Source organism: Suillus paluster, assembly GCF_016628075.1.
Source record: "Suillus paluster strain FC165 chromosome Unknown EDB91scaffold_29, whole genome shotgun sequence".
Classification (NCBI taxonomy): Eukaryota; Fungi; Basidiomycota; class Agaricomycetes; order Boletales; family Suillaceae; genus Suillus; species Suillus paluster.
In genome coordinates, this window is record NW_024537589.1 from 134,129 (window position 1) to 153,171 (window position 19,043).

The following is a 19,043-nucleotide window of genomic DNA, read 5'->3' on the forward strand; positions in this document are numbered from 1 at the left end:
GGTCAACTAAGTTTGCACAGACAATGGCATGGCACTGAAGGACATAGCAACTTGTAGCAAGAACAGACAATCTATGAAAGATCTATGTCGCCAGGATCGATCAGAACCACTTCCCCACCAAGTTCCACAACTTTTCCTTCGCGGGAGCGGTTCGGTTCTCGCCCACTGGTTTGTTTCCTGCCTTTGGCTTGACTTCAAACCCAGAACCACCTGTGGCATCGCTTTGGGACTCTGCATCGACTTGAGAATCCTTCAAAAGGGCCTCAACACTCTCTCTCAGTGTCTCTGGATTTGGATTCTCGAGTTCAGCGGATTCGGCCTCTCTGGCACGCAAGGCAACCTGCTGCAAGACTTGTTCGCGGGCCTGGGTGCGAGCCTGTTCAAGCAAACGTTCCTTGCGCGAAACCTTAGGCGTCGAAGGCTGCGAAGCCTTGGGCATTGTGCGCTTTTTAAGAGGGATGGTGTCAGGAGAAGGTGGAGCTATTTCCGTTGGTTGTGGCGTCGATAGTGGTACCCAGGCATCCACTTCGCGTCTAGTCCTCCTTCGACTCTTCTGAGACAGCTTCATTGATGTTAATGAATCACTTGACCGTTCCGAATCTGCTGTCATGGAATCCTCTTCTTGAGTCTCTACTCGTGCTTCCGCTTCCGCTGCAGCCTCCATTTGTGCAAACGAAGGGTCGGGTCGGTTCAGTATTTGGCTCCACTTGTTCAGCGCAATGCGCATTTGCTCATGGTCTGGAGTGGGCGGTGGTTCTTCGGATTGAGATGCGAAGGGCGATGACATATAAAGAGGCTTCAGAGGATGGAAGCCTCTCCACTCATAGAAGCCGTGTCCTATTGCAATCCTTTTACCCTTTGTGAGGTTCAATGGACTGCTTTCGCCTTTGAAACGCAAGTCACTTGCTGCCCACGTCGTGAGCATTCAGCAATGTCGGATGATGAAGTAGACACACCAGCTCGCTGAACATTGAGTTCGATCACTCTCTGCTTTGTTGAAGGGCCTTCAGCGAAGTCTATTGAGGGACTGGGAGAATCAACATCCTTCGCATCAAATAGACCTTGAAGATGTTCAAGCCCTGGGCCCCCTTCAGGAATAGTAGGGTCTTGCGTTACGGCCGGAACACTCATGATGATACCCTTGTCTGGAATGAGGCTCATTGAGTCCTCAGAATGAAATGCAGCCCAGCATAACATCTGGTACTCGGAGTCCACTTCTCCATCCTAATGGCGCGTCAGCAAACCGAGTTTTGAAAGCTCTCCATCGCACATACCCGCATGAACCGGTATTCACGTATACGTCCAAGTTTGCGCTCTACCCCACGAATAACAGCAAACGCGTCAACCATCCCACCTGCGAGCGGTCTGGACATGCGGATGCAAACTGTACGCCGGGCGGGGCCGACGTCTTCCTCATCCCCATCTTGCAATTGGAATCGCCTTGACCACGGAGGAGTCACTGTTGAAGCCGCGTAATTGCCCTCTTTGACAGTATCAACGGTCGCATACGCTCTCCACTGCAATGCATGATAGCCAGTCTGTCGCCCGACTCTCAGAGTAAACATCCGAGAAATTCTGAGTCGGGTTGCACAGCCACTCGCCGCAACAAGTAAAATAAAGAAAATTATCTAAGCTACTTACCTCCCAATTGAAAATCGTTCCTTCGTCCACCTTGTAGACATGCTCTTACCGCGATTCTGGGAGAACGGGAAGACCATATGTACCATCTTCAATATTCTCCTTCGTCGTCCTTCATGAAGTAATTGAGACTGTCCCCATCGTCTGAGGTATTTGGTGAAAGACTAGCAGTTTAGCTTATCGAACCCTCCGCGGCAATTGCCTGGGAGCTGGCAGGGGATGTCGCAATTGCCGTTTTGGCTTATGGTGCAGTGAAGGCGATTTTTCTCTGCGATGCCTAATGATTTTTGTTTAGGCATGATTACCCGTCCCCATTGGCATATCTTTCTCCGAAGTTCTCTCGGACAATGGTAAAGCCAATATGATTAAGTGGGCTTCGTCTGTTAGGACGTAGGCCGAATTTCGTTGCAAAGGTGGGTAACATACCAAAACTTCTTCATGGCGATTTCGCTTGCCGCCCCAGTCGTAGTTGCATGGGTTGACGAACGGCAGAGCATATAGCCAAACCTTGCGCTACCGATTTCCATTGTTGCCAAGTGACTTTCTTCACACCGACTTAACGCTTACGGCCTGTCTCACAGGGTTATATTTACCGCATTACAAATGAGTATGTTACACCGGCGGCGCTGGAGCTCTAGGTGTAGTGAGGAAAAGAAGTCGAGAAAATCAATTAGGTGTCTCCTGTGCCTCAGTTGTTAACTCCCGACATCTAGAGGTTCATATGCTTCTGTTCTTCATTCTCGTTATCTTTCTCATCATCATTGAACGTGTCTTCGTTTAGGTTTTCCACGATTCATCTTAGCGCCTTGATTCATTCCCAAAGCTCTTGCAGTCTCCATCCATTTTTCAACATGCCATCTCAGGTCCTCCCTCTCCCAGCTTCTCCCGAAGTTTTCAGGATTACCTCAATTTGCAATAACCTCTGGATACTACGAATACAAGTTTCACAAATGGCACCAGTCCCTCAGCCAGCTGAAAAGAGTCCCCTCTAGTACACCCTCTTCGATTTTCTGTATGCGTTTTCTGGTACACAGGTACCTCTTATTTTGTTCTGCATCCAGATCCATCAATACTCGTATTATTTGAACCTTTTGAATTGCGCTACCCTTCAGCTTCAGTACTTGCCGTTGTTCTCTTCTTCGACAACAGAGACTTCACACTTTTGATGGCACTTTCTCTCGCACCAATAAGTCTCTTCGCTTTTGCAATGTCGAGATCCCTCTGCATAGCTGTGTAGTTGGGTTGTCTGCTTCTCCTCCCTTCTGCAGAATCGATCTCGTCCGAGGCAGTTCGAGTTGAGATGCCTCCAGGTGTCGCCAGTTCAGCATTCTGAGTCAGGTTCCTTAACTCTTGCCGTAGGCTTCCTAGAATATTGTCGAGCCTCGTAAGCGTCGAAGTGCAGTCCTCCATTTCTTCGACTCGTTTGAATGTACGACATACTTCACTGGCGCAGGTCTCGATGTGAGCGAATCGAGCTGGCCCCAGAAGGGTTCCTCCGAACCTGCGAGTGAATGATGAGTAAATGTATAAATTTCCCCTAAGTCTCCTCCACCGTAAAATAGACGAAGTGACTGAAACTTACCATCGACTAACGATAACAACAGCATCAAGTACACCCTCGTGCTGCATGACCTTGGACACCTTGCTCCCGGCCCATTGCTCCCCATCGTCGTCATATCCCGTTATCACCTCGAAGTCATCGGGACCCCCAAGCCCCGTCTTGCCGTGTTTCAGCGTCATGCATCTCCAGGCAGATATCTCATACGCCTTCTTCCCAGCGTGAACGACATTTCGGTGATGGGAGATGGCAGCTTTAGCTTCTTCAGGTGTCCGAGCGCGATATACGCTGCCTACGAACGCTGACCCACGGTCACGAATCTCCTGTGAGGTACCCAGACATTCTGGAGCAGGGCGTTCAACCTTCACATAGGAATCCAGGTTAGACATACAGCGGGTTCAAGATGATAGTGACGTCAGCCAAATAAGTGCTTGATTATTAGTAGCAGTTAGGAAGTTCGCATACACAAGCTATAGGTAAGATAAATGCAACAAGTACAGCAAAGAAAATGCCAGTCACTATTCGGCAGGCCCTCCCGCATCGTAAAATATATGCAGTAAGCCTGTCCGTCCAAGTAACCATTGCACTTGCTTTATCCTAGTTCAAGTCCGAATTGTATGTGCGTGATCAAAATGAAAGTGGGATAACAGATAACGACGGCATGAAAGATTGAGGAAAGGCAGAGTAGGCCCAGTCGTAGCGCACATTAGAATGAATGGTGGTACTTGTGAGATAATTCATAAAAGTTTTGATTGTTCATCCTCGGTAGGCTCCTCGTCCAGACATATTTTGTGATGGAGATTCGCTGGAGTAACTCGGGGTTTGATGGTGGTGGGGATACGGGCGATGTAGAGGTGCTTCTCTGTAGCCTTCTGTGGGAACCCGGTGCATTCCAGGATGGGGAGGATATTGCATTTGCGGTGGCGTTGCCATTGGTGCGGGTGACCCGTATCTGACTGGCGGGGTCATCCGATCCGGAGAGTATCCAGCAAGTGGAGACGGCGGTGGTTGCTGCCGGGCATCGAAGTATCCATATGATTGATGATCTGTCAGAAGAGGCAACTGATCCACACTGTGGTTCATGCGTGCTAACTCTATATCACTTTGAGATTGCGATGGACCCTGGGCAAGGTAACGGTCGAATGCGGGAGGTGCCGGAGATGCACGACCTCCGCCCATTGAAGCCGCGTAATGATGGGCCTTCTGGTGGTAAAGTGAAGCGTTATCGCTGCTTCCAGCATTGCCCAAGATCGCAGTCGATGTAATGGACCGTTGATCCCAGTCCAGTTCGCCTCGGTCACGCTGGTAAAGGGCAGGATCATACTCCAGATCGCGCTAAATTGGCATATTTAGTATGATGTTCGTTTTGAGACGCAGACATAGGAGGTTCACCTGTTCAACAGCGGCAATCTTCAGGCCACCCTCGATAACCTGAGCGTCCAATTTTTGACCACCATATTCATCAAGCTTGGCCTTGTCACTGCCAATCTTTCCCTTGTAGACATCTGCCAGGAGCGGCATCATCCTTGCATGAAGCATCGGAGTAAATAGCTCTGCATGGAGCGCAGGGTGACCGAAGCGCTTCTCCAACCCTTTGCCAGAAGCATCTGACCTTGAGGAGTGGACTTGTGCTTCGCGAAGCTCGGTCTCCGAGGGCATGTAGTACAGGAACTTTTTGTAAAAAGTCTGGTCAAGCTGAACCTTGAATATGATTATGAACAGGATTGGGGGGACCGTGGTAAGCCACATGAAAGACTTGAAACCGTATTGGAGGCCGATGGCTACAATAGTGTAAGATGGCAGCCGCAGCCTCTGATGGTTGCAATGACTTACTCAGGGCCATCAGCAGTTGCATGAGAATTACAGAGGCGAGCAACCGGTTGATCATCATGTTCCAAAGCCGCTGCACTAAAGTTAGCAATCCGAATCACAAGCTGAGAACAGATAACCCACTCCTCCCGACTCGACCTTCGTGATGAAGACGAACATGAGTTGATACTTATACACCCATGAACCTATCCAGAACACAATAGCACCAGCAAGGACGACCAAGGGGGCTAGAGGCGCGAAGACCAGGGCAACAGTGGCCATGAAGAGCTGCAAGACGTGAATTGGGTGTCAGATCAGGTCGCCGAACTTGAACTTACGATATTCGCGCTATTGATAAAGACATCAGTATCACATAGGTGTCGAAGTAAGGCACATACTAGTAAATAGCATATTCGAACTCTGGCGGCTGTGTCCACTCTCTGATATCACGGGGTGTACGGCCAAAGACACTGGGAACGTGTATCAGCGTATGCGCCATGCAGACAATAACGAAAATTGACGAACTGGGTCTTGAACGACGTCCAAAGGAGATTCAGGATCTGCGCCAGATCAAAGATAACCAAGAAGCCACGAAGTCTGAAATCGTGGTGACATGCATAAGCATATCTGCATGTGAAGCACAGACGCAGACTTACGGGAAGTATGTTAACCAATACGACGACTGATTGATATACGTCTGGTTGATCGTACTCGGCAAGGCTATACAAAAGATGAATAGAGCCCATAATGTATAACTGGGTGACCCACTATGCAGGTTATCGATGATATCCTGGAAGCTGGTATGGGAGCCAATCTCCGTCACAATCTGTTCAGCAGCAACTATAAGATCGGCGTCAGTGTTAAAGAGCAATTGATGGCAAGAACAATTTCTGACTGAATCCGACGCCAATGAGAGTGAAGATGATCAACTGGGAGATAGCAAGGAAAGCAAAGTAGCGTGCAACGACGGCACGGTCAAGTCTGCCATAGAATCCATCAGAACCAGGTGAATGATAAACAAACAGCGACGAAAGGAGCTTACCGGCTGTGAGTAAGAGCACCTTGGAATTTGCTTAACCAACGCATGATTATGGGAAGGAAAAAACCGAAAAGTGCCGAGATGGCAGGAGGCGCGACACCAGAAACGAAAGCAAATGATCCTGGAGATGCAGTTGACCATTCCGCGAGGAAACCCACGTAGGCAGATATCTATAGAGACATCTTTCAATTGACCGAATACTAAACAAAACGCAAATAATCGTACTGAGCTCAAGTTTGCCAAGATAGAGATGATGAACAGGGGGATGGTGTTGAAGAAGCAAACGACCACCAAGAACAGAGCGCCGATGAGTTTGTTGCGGACAATCTCGGAAGTTGTCTTGTTGAAATTCGCCCATATCTAAGAATCATTCAGTATCATTCAGAGGTCAGTGTTAAAATAACGCACAATATCCTTAGGGTTCGGCGCGAGAGCGATATCAGTACCTTTGGGGTGCTTCTTTCGAAGTAAGTTAGCGACAATGTGTGCGTATGGGATCGCTGCCATGGATGCAAAACCGTAGTTCTCTGCTTTGCGACTATCAATCTGCTGACGATAATCCTCAATTGCTTGCTCCGTGCGTTTCAGTTTTGCGCTGGATATTGTTAGCAATGTCACGACAAATGGAGCACATGTACATACGTATAGAAGTCTATGGCGTCCCTTTTGACACCACCCATGCCCATGAATCCACCTATCCGAATTGTGGGCCGGTCTTTAGCTATTTTTCCACCCTTAAGGTATGTCACGAGAACCTGCTCGAGTTCGCGAACGGCGGTGTTATGGTATTCAATGAGCTCCGGTAGACGTCCGACTTTACGACCAATGTGCACCGAGGTAGTAGGGTATGGGACTTGAACGCTTTCGAAAATGGCGCGGATGCCTTCGTCAGTTTGGTATTTCCTGGGTACACGCATGACTGCCAGTGTCCGCGCATAAAAGGATTGCATATATTCAGGAGAGCGAAACCATTGTTGCCGGAGACGAAGCATCTCCTTCCAGTGCCGCCATACGAAGAACATGACGAGCGCTGAGATCGCGTACGAGACTACGACATGTGCAAAGAGGAAAGAACCCTTGACATCCCGGATAGTCAGCATGGAGAGAATATCTCGATCCGTAGAAGGGACGTTCTTGAGGTTGTAGGCCACATTGATAGGGATAAGAATGGCACAGCACGCGAAAGCAATGGATGTGTAAAGTGATCGGGTCATGCGAGTGAATCTGAGAAAGGTGACAGCATCCAAACCAAGCTTGTCAACAAGCTCGGGCTCCTTGGTGCGTATGAGGGGTGGCAGCCATCCCAAAAGGGAGTCAGATATCCGCGGTGGCTTCTTGTCACCAACGTGATACTTGACCTTGGGTTCGTAGATGACCTGCACAATATGTAGGATAGATACACCTGGTGATATGGTGAAAAGACACACCTTGTTCTTAGGTCGCAATACGTTGAATACGATAACTGTAACAACCTGAAAGGATTCAGTATCATCCTAGGAGAAGACCTAAACAAGTTACCGAGATTATTGACATCAGGGCTACCTGAGAGCCTACTGCAGCTGGTGTGATCGTTCTGGAGGCATTTGCGTTTATGATTTGGCCAATGTCGGCCATGGTGGAGAAAATGAAACGAGTCTAGCGACTCAGTGATGGAGAAAGAATGTCAAAAGGTCGGATTGTGGTGTAGTAGTGGAGAAACGTTGTTTGGCGGGAGATTGATACCGGTGTGGATGCTATTGTTCCGAATGTACCTTTTTTGAGACAAAAACCAGTTGTAGTCCACACAACAACTCTTTGTTTTCTACTGAACTTCTACGCCAGTTGTTGATGGTATCGTGTAACGAAGCAGACCACTGAAAAATTAACTTTTAAGAGCTGCCTTGTGGCCCTTGTACCTCCCAAACCACCGGTCAAACGGCACCACTACACCACATTCCCTTTTAGGCACCGTGTACTTGACCGCCACATGCCATCTTCGGGATCATCAATCTGTCTAGACTCTAAATCTATCGATGAACGCTGTCCGGCATGAGCGTTATGGACGCTCGGAAGACTACGAGCGTCAACTATGACGATCTACGAAGCGCCCAGGGAGAAATCCCTATGGGACCCAGTCTACGATCCAGACAAAAATCGATCCCAATTGACCATGTCTCCCTGGTTACGTCTGGTTTGGGGTTCAAACCTCCATCGGTGAGTGGAATCCAGACAGTATCTACCGCAACACTAGATTCGCACTCCTTTGGCCAACCTCTGGTAACCTCCTCCCCCATTCCAGCGCAGGAATTTTACTAATCCTGTCTTTGCAATTGCAGTGCGCAAGGGGAGTAAAAAATTTTGCTACTTCCGCTCTGTTCCCGATGCGACAGCTATCTATCATTCCTAGAGCTATTAATTTGCATTTTTCCCTCCACGGCCTTCTTTCGCTATCTCCTCTTTTCTGATCCATGGACGATGGGGACCCTTGCAGGGCCCGAAGTTTAGCTGATCTCCTGTATTCGTAACGCTACATTATGCATTGCCTCGAGTGACTGAAGCGGTGAAGCTTTCCCGCAGGCGGGTAAACCAAATCAGGTTGCACAGGGTTAGTACATGGTACGAGGAGGCCAAATTTCTTTGCGCTGTTACTCTAAATATCTTTCTAGCTACTCTACTCTATGCTTGCGGGAATATATTTTATGATACAGATGGCTTGAATAAATCGACTGTCATATACATATGGGCATTAGATCAACCACTGGAGACTACATATAGCTTATACCTCCAAGGAATGCTTTCAGTCCTACACCAAGAAAATGAGTCAGTCATTCTGTGGTGAGGAAGAGAACTCACAGGGTACGAATCCATCTCTATGATGGTCTCAATCCTAGTATGTATTTGTATCACACTGGCAGAATTTCTCGAAGGACCTGTGTGCGCTCCTCCTGAATGAGAATTTGAACGCCAGTCGTCGTAGACGGCAGCAGTCTTATGTCGATCAAGTGACTTGTTCAGCATTGTCCGCGAGTTCAGGGTTGCCAGCATACAATTAGCATACCTACACAGATAATCATGTCAGCACTGAATCCGACGGCAGACTGAAGGTCAGATGAAGTCACTTACAACTTTGAGATGATATAAAATCTGGGCTATTGATGAGGATGAGTTGGCTAGAAGGGGACCGCCACTTACAATGCAATGTGGTACGTCGTCACCCGGAATGCAATGGCAAGCACAAGCTCTGTGAGCGCGGCGGTCGTAGTTACCAGCCCGGTTTCGATGGTCAATTTGATGAGTTTCACGAACAATGATTTTGTGTACTTGAAACCCGATTTCTCATTGCATTGCAGGAGCTGCAACTTTCGAATGAGCATAATCAAATGCAAAGTGGTACCATATCTTACACTGAGTGTCATGTACACGGTAATGACTGAATCGCACACAAGGCTGCCAACTAGCCAGACCTAACATATTCTGCGTTCAAGCAATGTGTCCACTTCAATTACGGGCTAACTCACTGGAATGTAAAACGGCATGGGGTGTGAGGAATCTGTGTCAGGAATTAAGCCATACTGGGGTTGTTTCAGGAGGACGAACACATGGAACAGATGGATCGTTACCACTATGCCCCCGTAAGTTATCATCGCAAATTGCGTCAACGAAATCTAGGAGTGGACCTGTGTTCAGCATCAAGGAAGGGTTGGCTATCGGAGCGCTCACCATCATAACTAACACAGGAACAATCATTGATTGCCTGACAGCCCAAATTCTCCAGCAGAAGAAACCGTGTGTTAGTAAAGAAACTACCACAATTAATATTTTGCCTTTACTGAAACTTGTATCACTCACCAAGTCCAGTAAGCGGCGCCAAGGCCATATATGACCACAGAGGGTCAGGGATTAATTGTTGTCCGCCAACGCCGACCGCGGCAACCCAAGATAGATTAGACCCGTTCCGAGTGGCACTGATCCAAAAACCGTGGAATGCTAAGACTGTGATAAGAGTCTCTAGCAGCAAGATCACAGACACTTCTCTGTGTCAGCAAGACTTCATTGGACAGAGACATCGGTATGTTACCCAAAACTTTCGTCCATGCTCGGTCGTGAGGGAATCGACTGAAGTAGATGACTGGTATTGTTCTAGGTTCAGACTGGAACGCAGGCGTACTTGATCGGAGCGACGTACAACATTGCAACAAAAGGACACCCATGAGCCCAAAGCAACAGGTGTACCCAATGACCTTGGGATATAGTTCAGATGGTTGGTTCAAGATAGCCAAGAGCACCCCTCACAAATGGACCCTCACTGTCATTTCCGGTGTTTGGTGAATTACCATCGAGTAGATGCCAAGCGAGATGCTTACTCAAAGGTGTTAGAAGATCTACGCTTGTGAGGTCGAAGTATATCAAAACTTGAAAGTATATCACTGACTTACCGTGGTTGAATATTGCTGGCCATCCAAAAAAACTTCAAGCGGGGACCAAATCAACGAGTGCTTGACATGATACCTGTATAAGTACGGTCGTCAGGGTTGCCTTTTACAGCGGGACAAAAAATAGGACAGTCCCACCAACGCAGGGTAATAAAGAACCTAGGCCGTCCGAGAGCCGCGATTATGCGGATCCAAGAGAACCGCTGCAAGCAACAGAACCCACCAAGACAGTGGGAAAGGGGCTGCGTTCATTATGTACCTCCTGATGGCGGAGGCGAACTTAGCAAAGCCGCGTGCCATGAACTCCAAGCAGGATCAGCATCAAGCAAACAATGGGCAAAGGGTATGTAGACATGACATTGCTTCCAGACCTTTGTGTCGTAGGTCCTTGCCAAATTTGACTAGTACTTCTCGGTGTAGTTCAATAATTGTACCACGAAGGCAGGTGACAACGTACTTGGCATCAGTAATCCAACGGATTTTGCCAATTGATACGTCACACGATGACATGTTGGAGAGAAATTCAAGGCGCCCGTGTGCGAAACATAATGCGACTCGACATGTCTGATGCTCCTCTCCTGAAAAAAGTAACCGCGAGAGCCAGTTAGCCTGGGGTTGAATGCGCGGTTATACGCAGACCGGCAGTCATCCGGATATTCACTCTTACAAATGCTGACAGTACGACGAGGATCTACTGGCATCATAGTGTGCGAAGTTGCGGTCACCTAGTTTCTAAGCACAAACCTCTGTATAAGCTGAAGCACTAATGAGTTCCATATGCCACAAATACTTGTGATACCAACTGAATCACTACCTTCAATCTATTCCTCCATCAGAGTATTGAGAATTCGAGCCACTTGCCCCACAGCCTCCCTTACTCTATCTTTGTCCGCCTCGAGGACCTTCCGCATGACCCGTCCTTCAAACTTGTCCGGATGAAACCGCAACATTGTCTCCCGTAGTTTTTCTTTCTTCTCCTTCTTGTCACGATCGTTAGTTGGGAGCGAAACACCAGCGGCCTGAGCGAGCGCAAATTTTGTAGAAATTGGTATTAGGAATGCAGAGATTGCTGTCGCCGTGAAGTGTTCCAATGTAATCGAGGATGAGTCTGAATGAGTGGTATCTGAGTGCATCATGGGCACAAACAGTGGCCACGGTATATCGCCAAAGGAAAGCAGAGAGCCATCCCGAGTGTTGGGATCCAAGAGATCCTTCCACTTTTGGTCGTACTCTGCTCGAGCATTCTCCTCTCGCCGGCTCTCCTTTTCCCTTTTCTTCTGCTTTCTTCGCTCTTCCGCAACCTTCTCGAGTCTAGCCGCCTCTGCTTCCATCTCCTTCTTCCTAGTCCTACGAGCTGCCCTTTCCGCCTTCCTGCGAGTTTCCTCTCCGTGTTCTCGCACGTGCTTCCGCCTATGATTGGGACACTCAATACAACTGCAAGGAACCACTCGTAGCTGAGAGACGAACCTCCACATCCCTTCTCGAATCCACTCGGCGTACGTGTTATCGTCCATGAACCGCGGGTCTATATCCGTTTCGTCTGCATGACTTCCACTGCTGGCTGCATTCGTCCGCCATCTATCGGGAACATGGGCGTAATCGTTAAATCTAGCGTCTATACCATCCAACCGTTCATCATCACGTAGAGCGTCCCACATTTTCTCCCTGAAGCGAGCGTCCTCCAATTCAGAAAGAATGGTGTCATAGTCAGGTTTGTGCGCGGATGACGATGACGGAGGAGGCGGAGGGCCATAGATATCTTCGTCAAGATAAGAATCAGTTGCTTGTTCTCGGTGTCTCCGCTTGGAGCTAGGCTCTCCATGCTCGCTTGTTTCCTCCGACAGTTGTGACCACCTCCTTGACTTCTTTGCGGCTTTTCGAGCCTTGCGGAGAGCACGCTCGGCCTCCTCAGCGGGTGTGCGCTTGAGATTTAGCTTACCCATTGGTTGGCATTGCCTTGGCGAGACAATAGCCACTGAAATTATCAGTGATTTAGCAACCAGGAGGTCTGAGGACAAGCACAGGAGGAGGTTTGTGAACCAAGTCACGGTTCACCAATGCTTAGTCAGCACAGTATCATGACCCCTTATGTCCAACGGTCTGTTCCATTACGACGACATGCAGTTCGAATCTTTGTATGACGGTGAGCAGTTTCGCTGAGCGCTTGTATATTCAATTCAACCTACTAACTCGAATTCAGTGGCAAGAAAATGGTTCTTCCTTATCCCACCCATGATTTGTCCGCTTCAATTTGCCATTGATGCCCCGTTCGGAAGATTTGCTCCGTCCAATGATAGCGTCTTCGTCGTGGATGGAATCAAGTCATGGATTATTATGGAGCTAGTCTCTCCCATCACCTTCATCGTCGCACTATACAGCGCGCCCTTGGAAATATCGCCGTCTGCGATGTCCACCCCCCAGGTCGTCCTCGCCAGCTTATTCATTATCCATTATGTTAACCGTGCAATAATTTCCCCTCTGCGAACACCATCTCGTTCGAAGTCGCACATCATTGTCCCCCTCAACGCTGTCATATTCAATATTGTGAACGGTGCTCTCATGGGTGCCTACCTCTCATCTCCCGCTGCATCTGCGTTTCTGACAGGGGCCTTCTCTCGTCCATATTTCTGGGCTGGAATAATGCTCTGGGCTTGTGGCTTCGCGGGAAACATTTTGCATGATGAGGTGCTTCTCAATATCCGTCGTAATGCTAAAGCGAAAGGCAAACGCAACGAGAACCAAGCTGGAAAGGAGCACTATGCAATCCCGCATGGCTACCTCTACCGATATATCTCCTACCCAAACTACTTCTGCGAGTGGTTAGAATGGGCTGGCTATGCATTAGCCGCTGCGCCATTCCCCACTCTCATACCGCTCTCAGAAACAGCGAAAACCATTCAACCCCCTTGGTTGTTCCTCTGGTCGGAAGTTTTGCTTATGATCCCTCGGGCATATAAGGGTCACCGATGGTACCACAAGAACTTTCCCGAGTACCCCAAGGAGAGGAAAGCCGTTGTGCCGTTTATCATTTAGGCTGGCTGTAGTAACCAGTGACTCTTTCAATTCATCACCGCGTACTTCTACCCTTCGAGAAGGACAGCAGTCAATGTTCTTATTATCACGATCAGCTTGTTTCATTGCCAACTTTCTATGATGGCTTATGGGGGAAATTATCATTTATTTTCCAGATACTGTGGCTGAGTAAGCAACAGGTCAAGTAGTGGGTCACCCGGTGTTTTTCTCGCCAACCACAGCAGCTATTGACTTGTTATTTTCGCCATCGCATAGAGCATAGTCGAAAGGTCATTGTCTTAAAATTTTGAGCTGAGCTGTCAAGAACTTCTCAAGGTTGACATGAAATAAGTGCTCAGAGTTACACGATTCCCACGTATCCTAAGCACTGAGACTTTTGACCTCTACTATGCCCTCGCCTCCTCCACAAAAAACTGTATACCTGAATCAATTCGAACCCCATCTGACAAGTTTTCCCCCAAAAGTAATTGCATGAGCTTGTGTGGTGGGTTTGCCAGTACTGCCAACTGACCCACTATACTGGTTTTGACCGAAATTGAGACCCTCTGGCAAAATACTCATGGACATACACAACACTTCTCTAAAATTACCAAAACTCGATATTATGATAGCCAGGATCGTTTTCTATCGTTCCACGCAGTCCCTAAAATAAAATAATCTGAAGTAGTGCTGGAAATCAGAAATCAAGGGTAAGTGACCCGTTTCCTATTCAGGCACAGTGCGGATAATACGGGATAAATTGGATCGCCGCTTGAAACTGCCTTGGGCGGCAAATTCGACACTCCACGACTTGCACTAGAAAAACAACAAAATTCATACATACTCGTTCTCGGTCCTCGGTTTTTGTCCTCGTCACGATTCCTGTAAAGATGATGTCCTCGGATGAACCTGCTTCAACCCCCTTTCACTCTGCACAAGCATCGTTCTCGAAGTTCCAGCGCCAATACCAACAAACGCTAGACCGATGGACTCCTCACGTTCTTCAACGATGGTTAGCGACTTTGGGTCTGCTAGCGCTCTTCATGCTTAGGATTGTGTTGTCCCAGGGGGTAAATTACAAATTATTACATGCGCAGAGGACGAAACTGACTAGTGACGTGTAAACAGTGGTATATCGGTTTGTGTGTTTACTTTACAAATGTGATCTTTGGCTCACCAGTCATACATGCGGTGCTTGGATGCATTTGTAGTCTGCTGTGAGTCTTCTCGTGCTTTATTGCTTGGGTCATGCTTGACGTGGCTTTATGACAGACGGTTTGGCTATTTACCTCTTGAACTTGCTTCTTGCATTCCTGCAACCCAAGTTCGACCCTTCACTTCAAGATGATCTCCTTGCCGACGAGATAGAGGAGGGTGGCGACCAAAACGCACCTGTCCTTCCTTCGCAGCGGGATGACGAATTTAGGCCTTTTGTGAGGCGGCTCCCTGAATGGCAATTCTGGTGCGACCATCAGTTTCGCCGTTCCCTTTTTGTGTCACTGACCGCACATAATTTCCTTAGGCTAAGTGCAACAAGGGCGACTCTCGTGTCACTATTCTGCACCGTGTCCGAGGTCTTCGATGTACCAGTCTACTGGCCGATCCTCGTGGTCTACTTCTGTGTTCTCTTCGCATTGACAATGCGTCGGCAAATCCAGTGCGTACATACGTTCTTGAATCGTGCTCTTTTAATCGGTTTTGTTAGGCACATGATTAAGTACAAATACATTCCGTTCGACATAGGACGCAAGGCACGTTACGGCGGGAGCAAGTAGAAATTATTTACTGCTTATTGTGATGCGGAACTTTCTCTCTACCTATAGATTTTGGATCGTAATACAGGACTATATTATTGCTGTACCATTTCCATGATGTTTCGTGTCCGCGAAGTTCGCAGCATCGCTACGATACGGGATATGGATCACGGCGTTGATAATCTAACTCCTTTGACATCGCCGTCGTGTATTGTGGCTCTGCATTTGAAATAAGCATACTTGGTGAGCCCATCTAGTTGATGAGCTTCGACTGACATTCTTTTGACATTAGCTGGCTATCAAGTAACAAGAACTCCCAAGGGCGAGCGTGCTCCTCTGCCCTACCACTACTTGTCGTACTTGGTACGAGGTGGTCAGCACGCCAACAGTTCTCGTTCTCGTTCCCACGGTTGTGTGACAGTTGTTGCGAAGGTCTCTACAGCACGAGCAGTTTGGTACGCAGGTATTTCTGAATGAAACGAGTGGGATGCTATTTGATACTCATTTTTCTAAGCATAGCGTGTCCATGTGACCGGTCTCATGACCAGAACGCTCTTGCAGTCCACCGCATCCCGCAAGGCTGCAACTGTGACGTTTTCTCGCTGTATTACCCCACGAGCATTGCACGTAATGAGTGAAGAAACTCACCCGCCTGCCGTGCAGCACATGGCCCAACACGTCCTCGACCAGTTGCAAGAACATCGATCACGATGTTCGGCGAGTATACGACCAGCCCCATTATTTGTAGGCGTTCAAGGTCCACAGGGCAGCGGAAAGACTTTCCTGACTTCCCGCCTTAGTGCACACCTTTCCAGTCCACCACACGCCCTCTCCGTTGCCGTTCTTTCTATTGACGACCTCTATCTCCCACACTCTGGGCTCAAACGACTTGCGGAAAGCCATCCCCACAATATCCTCTTTCAGGGACGGGGACAGCCAGGAACACACGATGTGCCTCTCGGCACTTCGGTCCTGAAGAGCCTCAAAAGGATCAACAACCCAGATGCACAGACTGTCGACATCCCGTTCTTTGACAAGAGTCTTTTTAATGGAGAGGGGGACCGCGCATCTCATGGTGAGACGGTGAAAGGACCCGTGGACGTAGTAGTACTGGAGGGATGGTGTGTAGGGTTTTTCCCTACGAGTAAAGAGCTCGTCGAAGAAAGGTGGAAGGAGCGTGTCCCGACTCTCCAGCCTGATACCTTTGACATGAAAACTTTCGTGTCCGTGGATGACGTACTGGCCGTCAACGAGCAAATAAAGCGATATGTGGAATGGTGGGAGGCACTGGATACTTTCATTCAGGTAGACTCCTCGCTTTCGATGCACCGTTGGCATGTGTCTCACTTTTCGAAGATAAAGGGGCCTTCATCCGCACAGCTCTCTATCATATATAAGTGGAGATTACAGCAGGAGCATAATATGAAGGCCAAGAATGGCGGAAAGGGCATGACGAATGATCAAGTCAAGACGTGGGTGCTTCGTTACCTTTTCATGTAACCGTTGACGATATCATGAGCAGCTTCGTAGACCGCTATATTCCCGGATACGTCTTTTTCGGTGACGGAGTGACGAAAGGATTATCAGGCTGTGAAGGAACGGAGACAGAGCAACTTCCGCCGTGGATAGGGAGAGGGCTATCAGTAACGATTGGTGATGATAGAGAACTCCTGCAAACCAGTCATTTTTAGAAGGTTACGCTAGATCGCATTAACTTTACAGAGGACTGCGCTTGCACTGCACTGTGACTTGATCTCGTCCGGAAGGCTGAGTGGTATCTCCTTCGAGCATAGGGCTCTAGGACTTCCGGCTAGTGAGTATTTCTCCGGTCCGTAAGTAAGATCAGAAGGTGGCATTCTCGCTTTTCGAAGTCAAGTGATAGCCTAAGTCACTCAAATGAAGGCAAGTCCATGACTCACATCCCTATCCCGTACAAACACTCAGTCCCTTGACATCATGTCTGCTTACGGGGTCATCAGCAGAGCGCAGAGGACCTCTTATTTGCCCGCTACATTATGGGACAATCCTCGGGTAGACCCAGATCCCGGGGCCCAATTCTTCGTGACTGTACATCACATCGATCGGTCCGCGGTGGAGCGCGACCAAACCGGTCTATTTAACTACCTCCACTCCATCTTTGCAAATGAAGTCGATGGGGGCCAGACGTATCCGCAAGAAGATATCCGCGATCCCGCAGCGTTCGGACTATACTTCTTCGGCGGAGACGTGCTTGTTGCGATCGCTGGCAAAGGAGATCCGCCAGCGATTGAGAGCGAGCAGCGCGGCGTGCGGGAGATCCAGCTGAGTCTGGATGGTGCAAGGGATGGGCGGATGTGGGAGGCGTGCGTTGCAGGGTTTTACTATGTCAGTCGCGATCCTATTGATTCACCCCAATCTGACATTTGTCTTCCGTGAAATCTATAACGCAGGTAAAACCCAACTACCCTGGGCGATCTTCGCATGTGAGTGTGCTTCTGCTGGGCAAGGGATTGTATTGTATTCAACCGGGACCGCCGCTTTCATGCAATTTGATGACGAACTAGACCACTAACATACACACCGTAGATCTGTAATGCAGGATTTATTGTCCCCCCTTCCCAACGTGGCAGTGGTTATGGGCGTGTGCTTGCTAAATCATATCTGCACTATGCACCGGCGCTGGGGTACAAGGCCAGCGTGTTTAACCTAGTGTATAATAATAACGCCGCCAGCATTAGGTGAGCCTCGACGATCATTATTGGCATCTGAGCTTCGCTGATAACTTCGGTTCCAGGTTGTGGGAGACACTGAACTTTACCAAGGCTGGTCTCATACCTAAGGCTGGTCGCTTGAGGCGGAAGGACGGAGAGGGCGAGGAATATGTTGATGCAATCGTCTTCTATAAGAGCTTCGAAGAAACATAGGACCGAAAGACGCGATCAGTGATCAGATATCAATATCAGTCCAACTGCACATATGTGCACTGGTCGTCAAGTAAATGACACACAGAACACCGATGGAAATATGAAAAAGCTTCAACAGTCGAAGACACCTGATACGGTGTTCATAAGGCCTAGGCACCGCAACAACAAAATCCCAGTTCGAGCCGATTGTGGCATATGACGAGCATATGACCTGCGCCCTCTGAGTACCGTTACGGCCTCCAAGCCTTCAAGGACAGTCATCCTCGGCGCCTAACGCCACCATCTCGAAGCTTCTCCGCAGAACGTGGGACCGACAGCTAGGGCCAAAGTAAGACGTCAATGATTATCGATCCTAGCTATAGATAACGAGCTCCAAGAGCTGAAATGGCCTCTGACAGGTATTTGTGGGGAAGGGTAGCCCCAGAGGGATGACATCAAAGGGTCACCGGTCATCTGGTGTGTCAGAGTGACATCGAAGGGGGGGCCGCCGAGACTGCGTGACGGGTGCATCCCTGCCAATCATTTTGGAGATAATCTATCAGGCAGTTGGTGATTTAAGGGGGTGTTTCCTTGGGGTTCCCAGCACAAGATACAAACGTGTGATAATAAAGGGTGCAGGATTGAAGGGGTAGACGGATCTGATAAATTTAGGAAGAAGGACTTCGAGTCTAGGATTACCCGGCCGGTACTGGAGAACCAAACAAGTACCGCCTCGGAACGCCTCTGCATTCGAGGTTGGGTAGATAGGAGATAGATATGCTATCGAGTGGCGTACTAGACTGGAAGGATGAGGCAGCGTAGAACTCAGCTAAAACGCCTCTGTTCTCACAAGGAGTCTGTATGAAAACGAAAGGCAGTGACATAGCACAAACATCACACGAATATCGAATGGACCCTGCAAATGGAAAAAACATACTC

General features: G+C 48.6%; 9 protein-coding genes across 9 annotated transcripts; 4 read left to right on the forward strand and 5 right to left on the reverse strand.

The window, feature by feature from the left end:
* Nucleotides 1-100: 100 nt before the first annotated feature.
* EDB91DRAFT_1248886 (uncharacterized protein) lies at nt 101-1,565 on the reverse strand (the record flags this gene model as incomplete). The annotated part of the gene is made up of 3 exons (XM_041322989.1): nt 101-906; nt 957-1,224; nt 1,275-1,565. 3 exons carry the CDS (start codon nt 1,563-1,565, stop codon nt 101-103), a joined length of 1,365 nt encoding a protein of 454 aa, XP_041176693.1.
* A 1,174-nt stretch (nt 1,566-2,739) lies between these two features.
* On the reverse strand, nt 2,740-3,585 carry EDB91DRAFT_1248887 (ribosomal protein S5 domain 2-type protein; the record flags this gene model as incomplete). The annotated part of the gene is made up of 2 exons (XM_041322990.1): nt 2,740-3,139; nt 3,221-3,585. The coding sequence occupies 2 exons, from the start codon at nt 3,583-3,585 to the stop codon at nt 2,740-2,742; spliced, it is 765 nt and encodes a 254-aa protein (XP_041176694.1).
* A 26-nt stretch (nt 3,586-3,611) lies between these two features.
* On the reverse strand, nt 3,612-7,920 carry EDB91DRAFT_1136016 (uncharacterized protein). Its single transcript, XM_041318823.1, has 16 exons — nt 7,563-7,920; nt 7,472-7,516; nt 6,687-7,420; nt 6,453-6,639; nt 6,270-6,404; nt 6,048-6,214; nt 5,901-5,986; nt 5,774-5,845; nt 5,662-5,725; nt 5,531-5,602; nt 5,404-5,475; nt 5,344-5,353; nt 5,150-5,293; nt 5,030-5,099; nt 4,589-4,977; nt 3,612-4,531 (listed from the first exon to the last, which is right to left on the reverse strand). The coding sequence occupies exons 1-16, from the start codon at nt 7,656-7,658 to the stop codon at nt 3,953-3,955; spliced, it is 2,922 nt and encodes a 973-aa protein (XP_041176695.1). The 5' UTR covers nt 7,659-7,920; the 3' UTR covers nt 3,612-3,952.
* A 659-nt stretch (nt 7,921-8,579) lies between these two features.
* Nucleotides 8,580-9,853, reverse strand: EDB91DRAFT_392619 (uncharacterized protein). The gene is made up of 8 exons (XM_041327099.1): nt 9,744-9,853; nt 9,644-9,688; nt 9,542-9,595; nt 9,428-9,487; nt 9,216-9,376; nt 9,147-9,167; nt 8,877-9,081; nt 8,580-8,826 (listed from the first exon to the last, which is right to left on the reverse strand). The coding sequence occupies exons 1-8, from the start codon at nt 9,768-9,770 to the stop codon at nt 8,821-8,823; spliced, it is 579 nt and encodes a 192-aa protein (XP_041176696.1). The 5' UTR covers nt 9,771-9,853; the 3' UTR covers nt 8,580-8,820.
* A 1,338-nt stretch (nt 9,854-11,191) lies between these two features.
* On the reverse strand, nt 11,192-12,507 carry EDB91DRAFT_392752 (uncharacterized protein). Its single transcript, XM_041327101.1, has 2 exons — nt 11,924-12,507; nt 11,192-11,866 (listed from the first exon to the last, which is right to left on the reverse strand). The coding sequence occupies exons 1-2, from the start codon at nt 12,397-12,399 to the stop codon at nt 11,278-11,280; spliced, it is 1,065 nt and encodes a 354-aa protein (XP_041176697.1). The 5' UTR covers nt 12,400-12,507; the 3' UTR covers nt 11,192-11,277.
* A 51-nt stretch (nt 12,508-12,558) lies between these two features.
* Nucleotides 12,559-13,894, forward strand: EDB91DRAFT_1136024 (3-oxo-5-alpha-steroid 4-dehydrogenase-domain-containing protein). Its single transcript, XM_041318824.1, has 3 exons — nt 12,559-12,599; nt 12,657-13,784; nt 13,849-13,894. Exons 1-2 carry the CDS (start codon nt 12,575-12,577, stop codon nt 13,487-13,489), a joined length of 858 nt encoding a protein of 285 aa, XP_041176698.1. The 5' UTR covers nt 12,559-12,574; the 3' UTR covers nt 13,490-13,784; nt 13,849-13,894.
* A 363-nt stretch (nt 13,895-14,257) lies between these two features.
* On the forward strand, nt 14,258-15,426 carry EDB91DRAFT_1136025 (retrieval of early ER protein Rer1). Its single transcript, XM_041318825.1, has 6 exons — nt 14,258-14,538; nt 14,597-14,606; nt 14,680-14,685; nt 14,741-14,930; nt 14,991-15,125; nt 15,174-15,426. The coding sequence occupies exons 1-6, from the start codon at nt 14,359-14,361 to the stop codon at nt 15,241-15,243; spliced, it is 591 nt and encodes a 196-aa protein (XP_041176699.1). The 5' UTR covers nt 14,258-14,358; the 3' UTR covers nt 15,244-15,426.
* Nucleotides 15,427-16,967, forward strand: EDB91DRAFT_1136034 (P-loop containing nucleoside triphosphate hydrolase protein). The gene is made up of 5 exons (XM_041318826.1): nt 15,427-15,465; nt 15,515-15,677; nt 15,737-16,527; nt 16,579-16,694; nt 16,745-16,967. The coding sequence occupies exons 3-5, from the start codon at nt 15,763-15,765 to the stop codon at nt 16,911-16,913; spliced, it is 1,050 nt and encodes a 349-aa protein (XP_041176700.1). The 5' UTR covers nt 15,427-15,465; nt 15,515-15,677; nt 15,737-15,762; the 3' UTR covers nt 16,914-16,967.
* Nucleotides 16,968-17,178: 211 nt separating this feature from the next.
* EDB91DRAFT_1284984 (uncharacterized protein) lies at nt 17,179-18,293 on the forward strand (the record flags this gene model as incomplete). The annotated part of the gene is made up of 4 exons (XM_041324782.1): nt 17,179-17,586; nt 17,652-17,684; nt 17,788-17,939; nt 17,996-18,293. The coding sequence occupies 4 exons, from the start codon at nt 17,179-17,181 to the stop codon at nt 18,123-18,125; spliced, it is 723 nt and encodes a 240-aa protein (XP_041176701.1). The 3' UTR covers nt 18,126-18,293.
* Between the last annotated feature and the right edge of the window lie 750 nt (nt 18,294-19,043).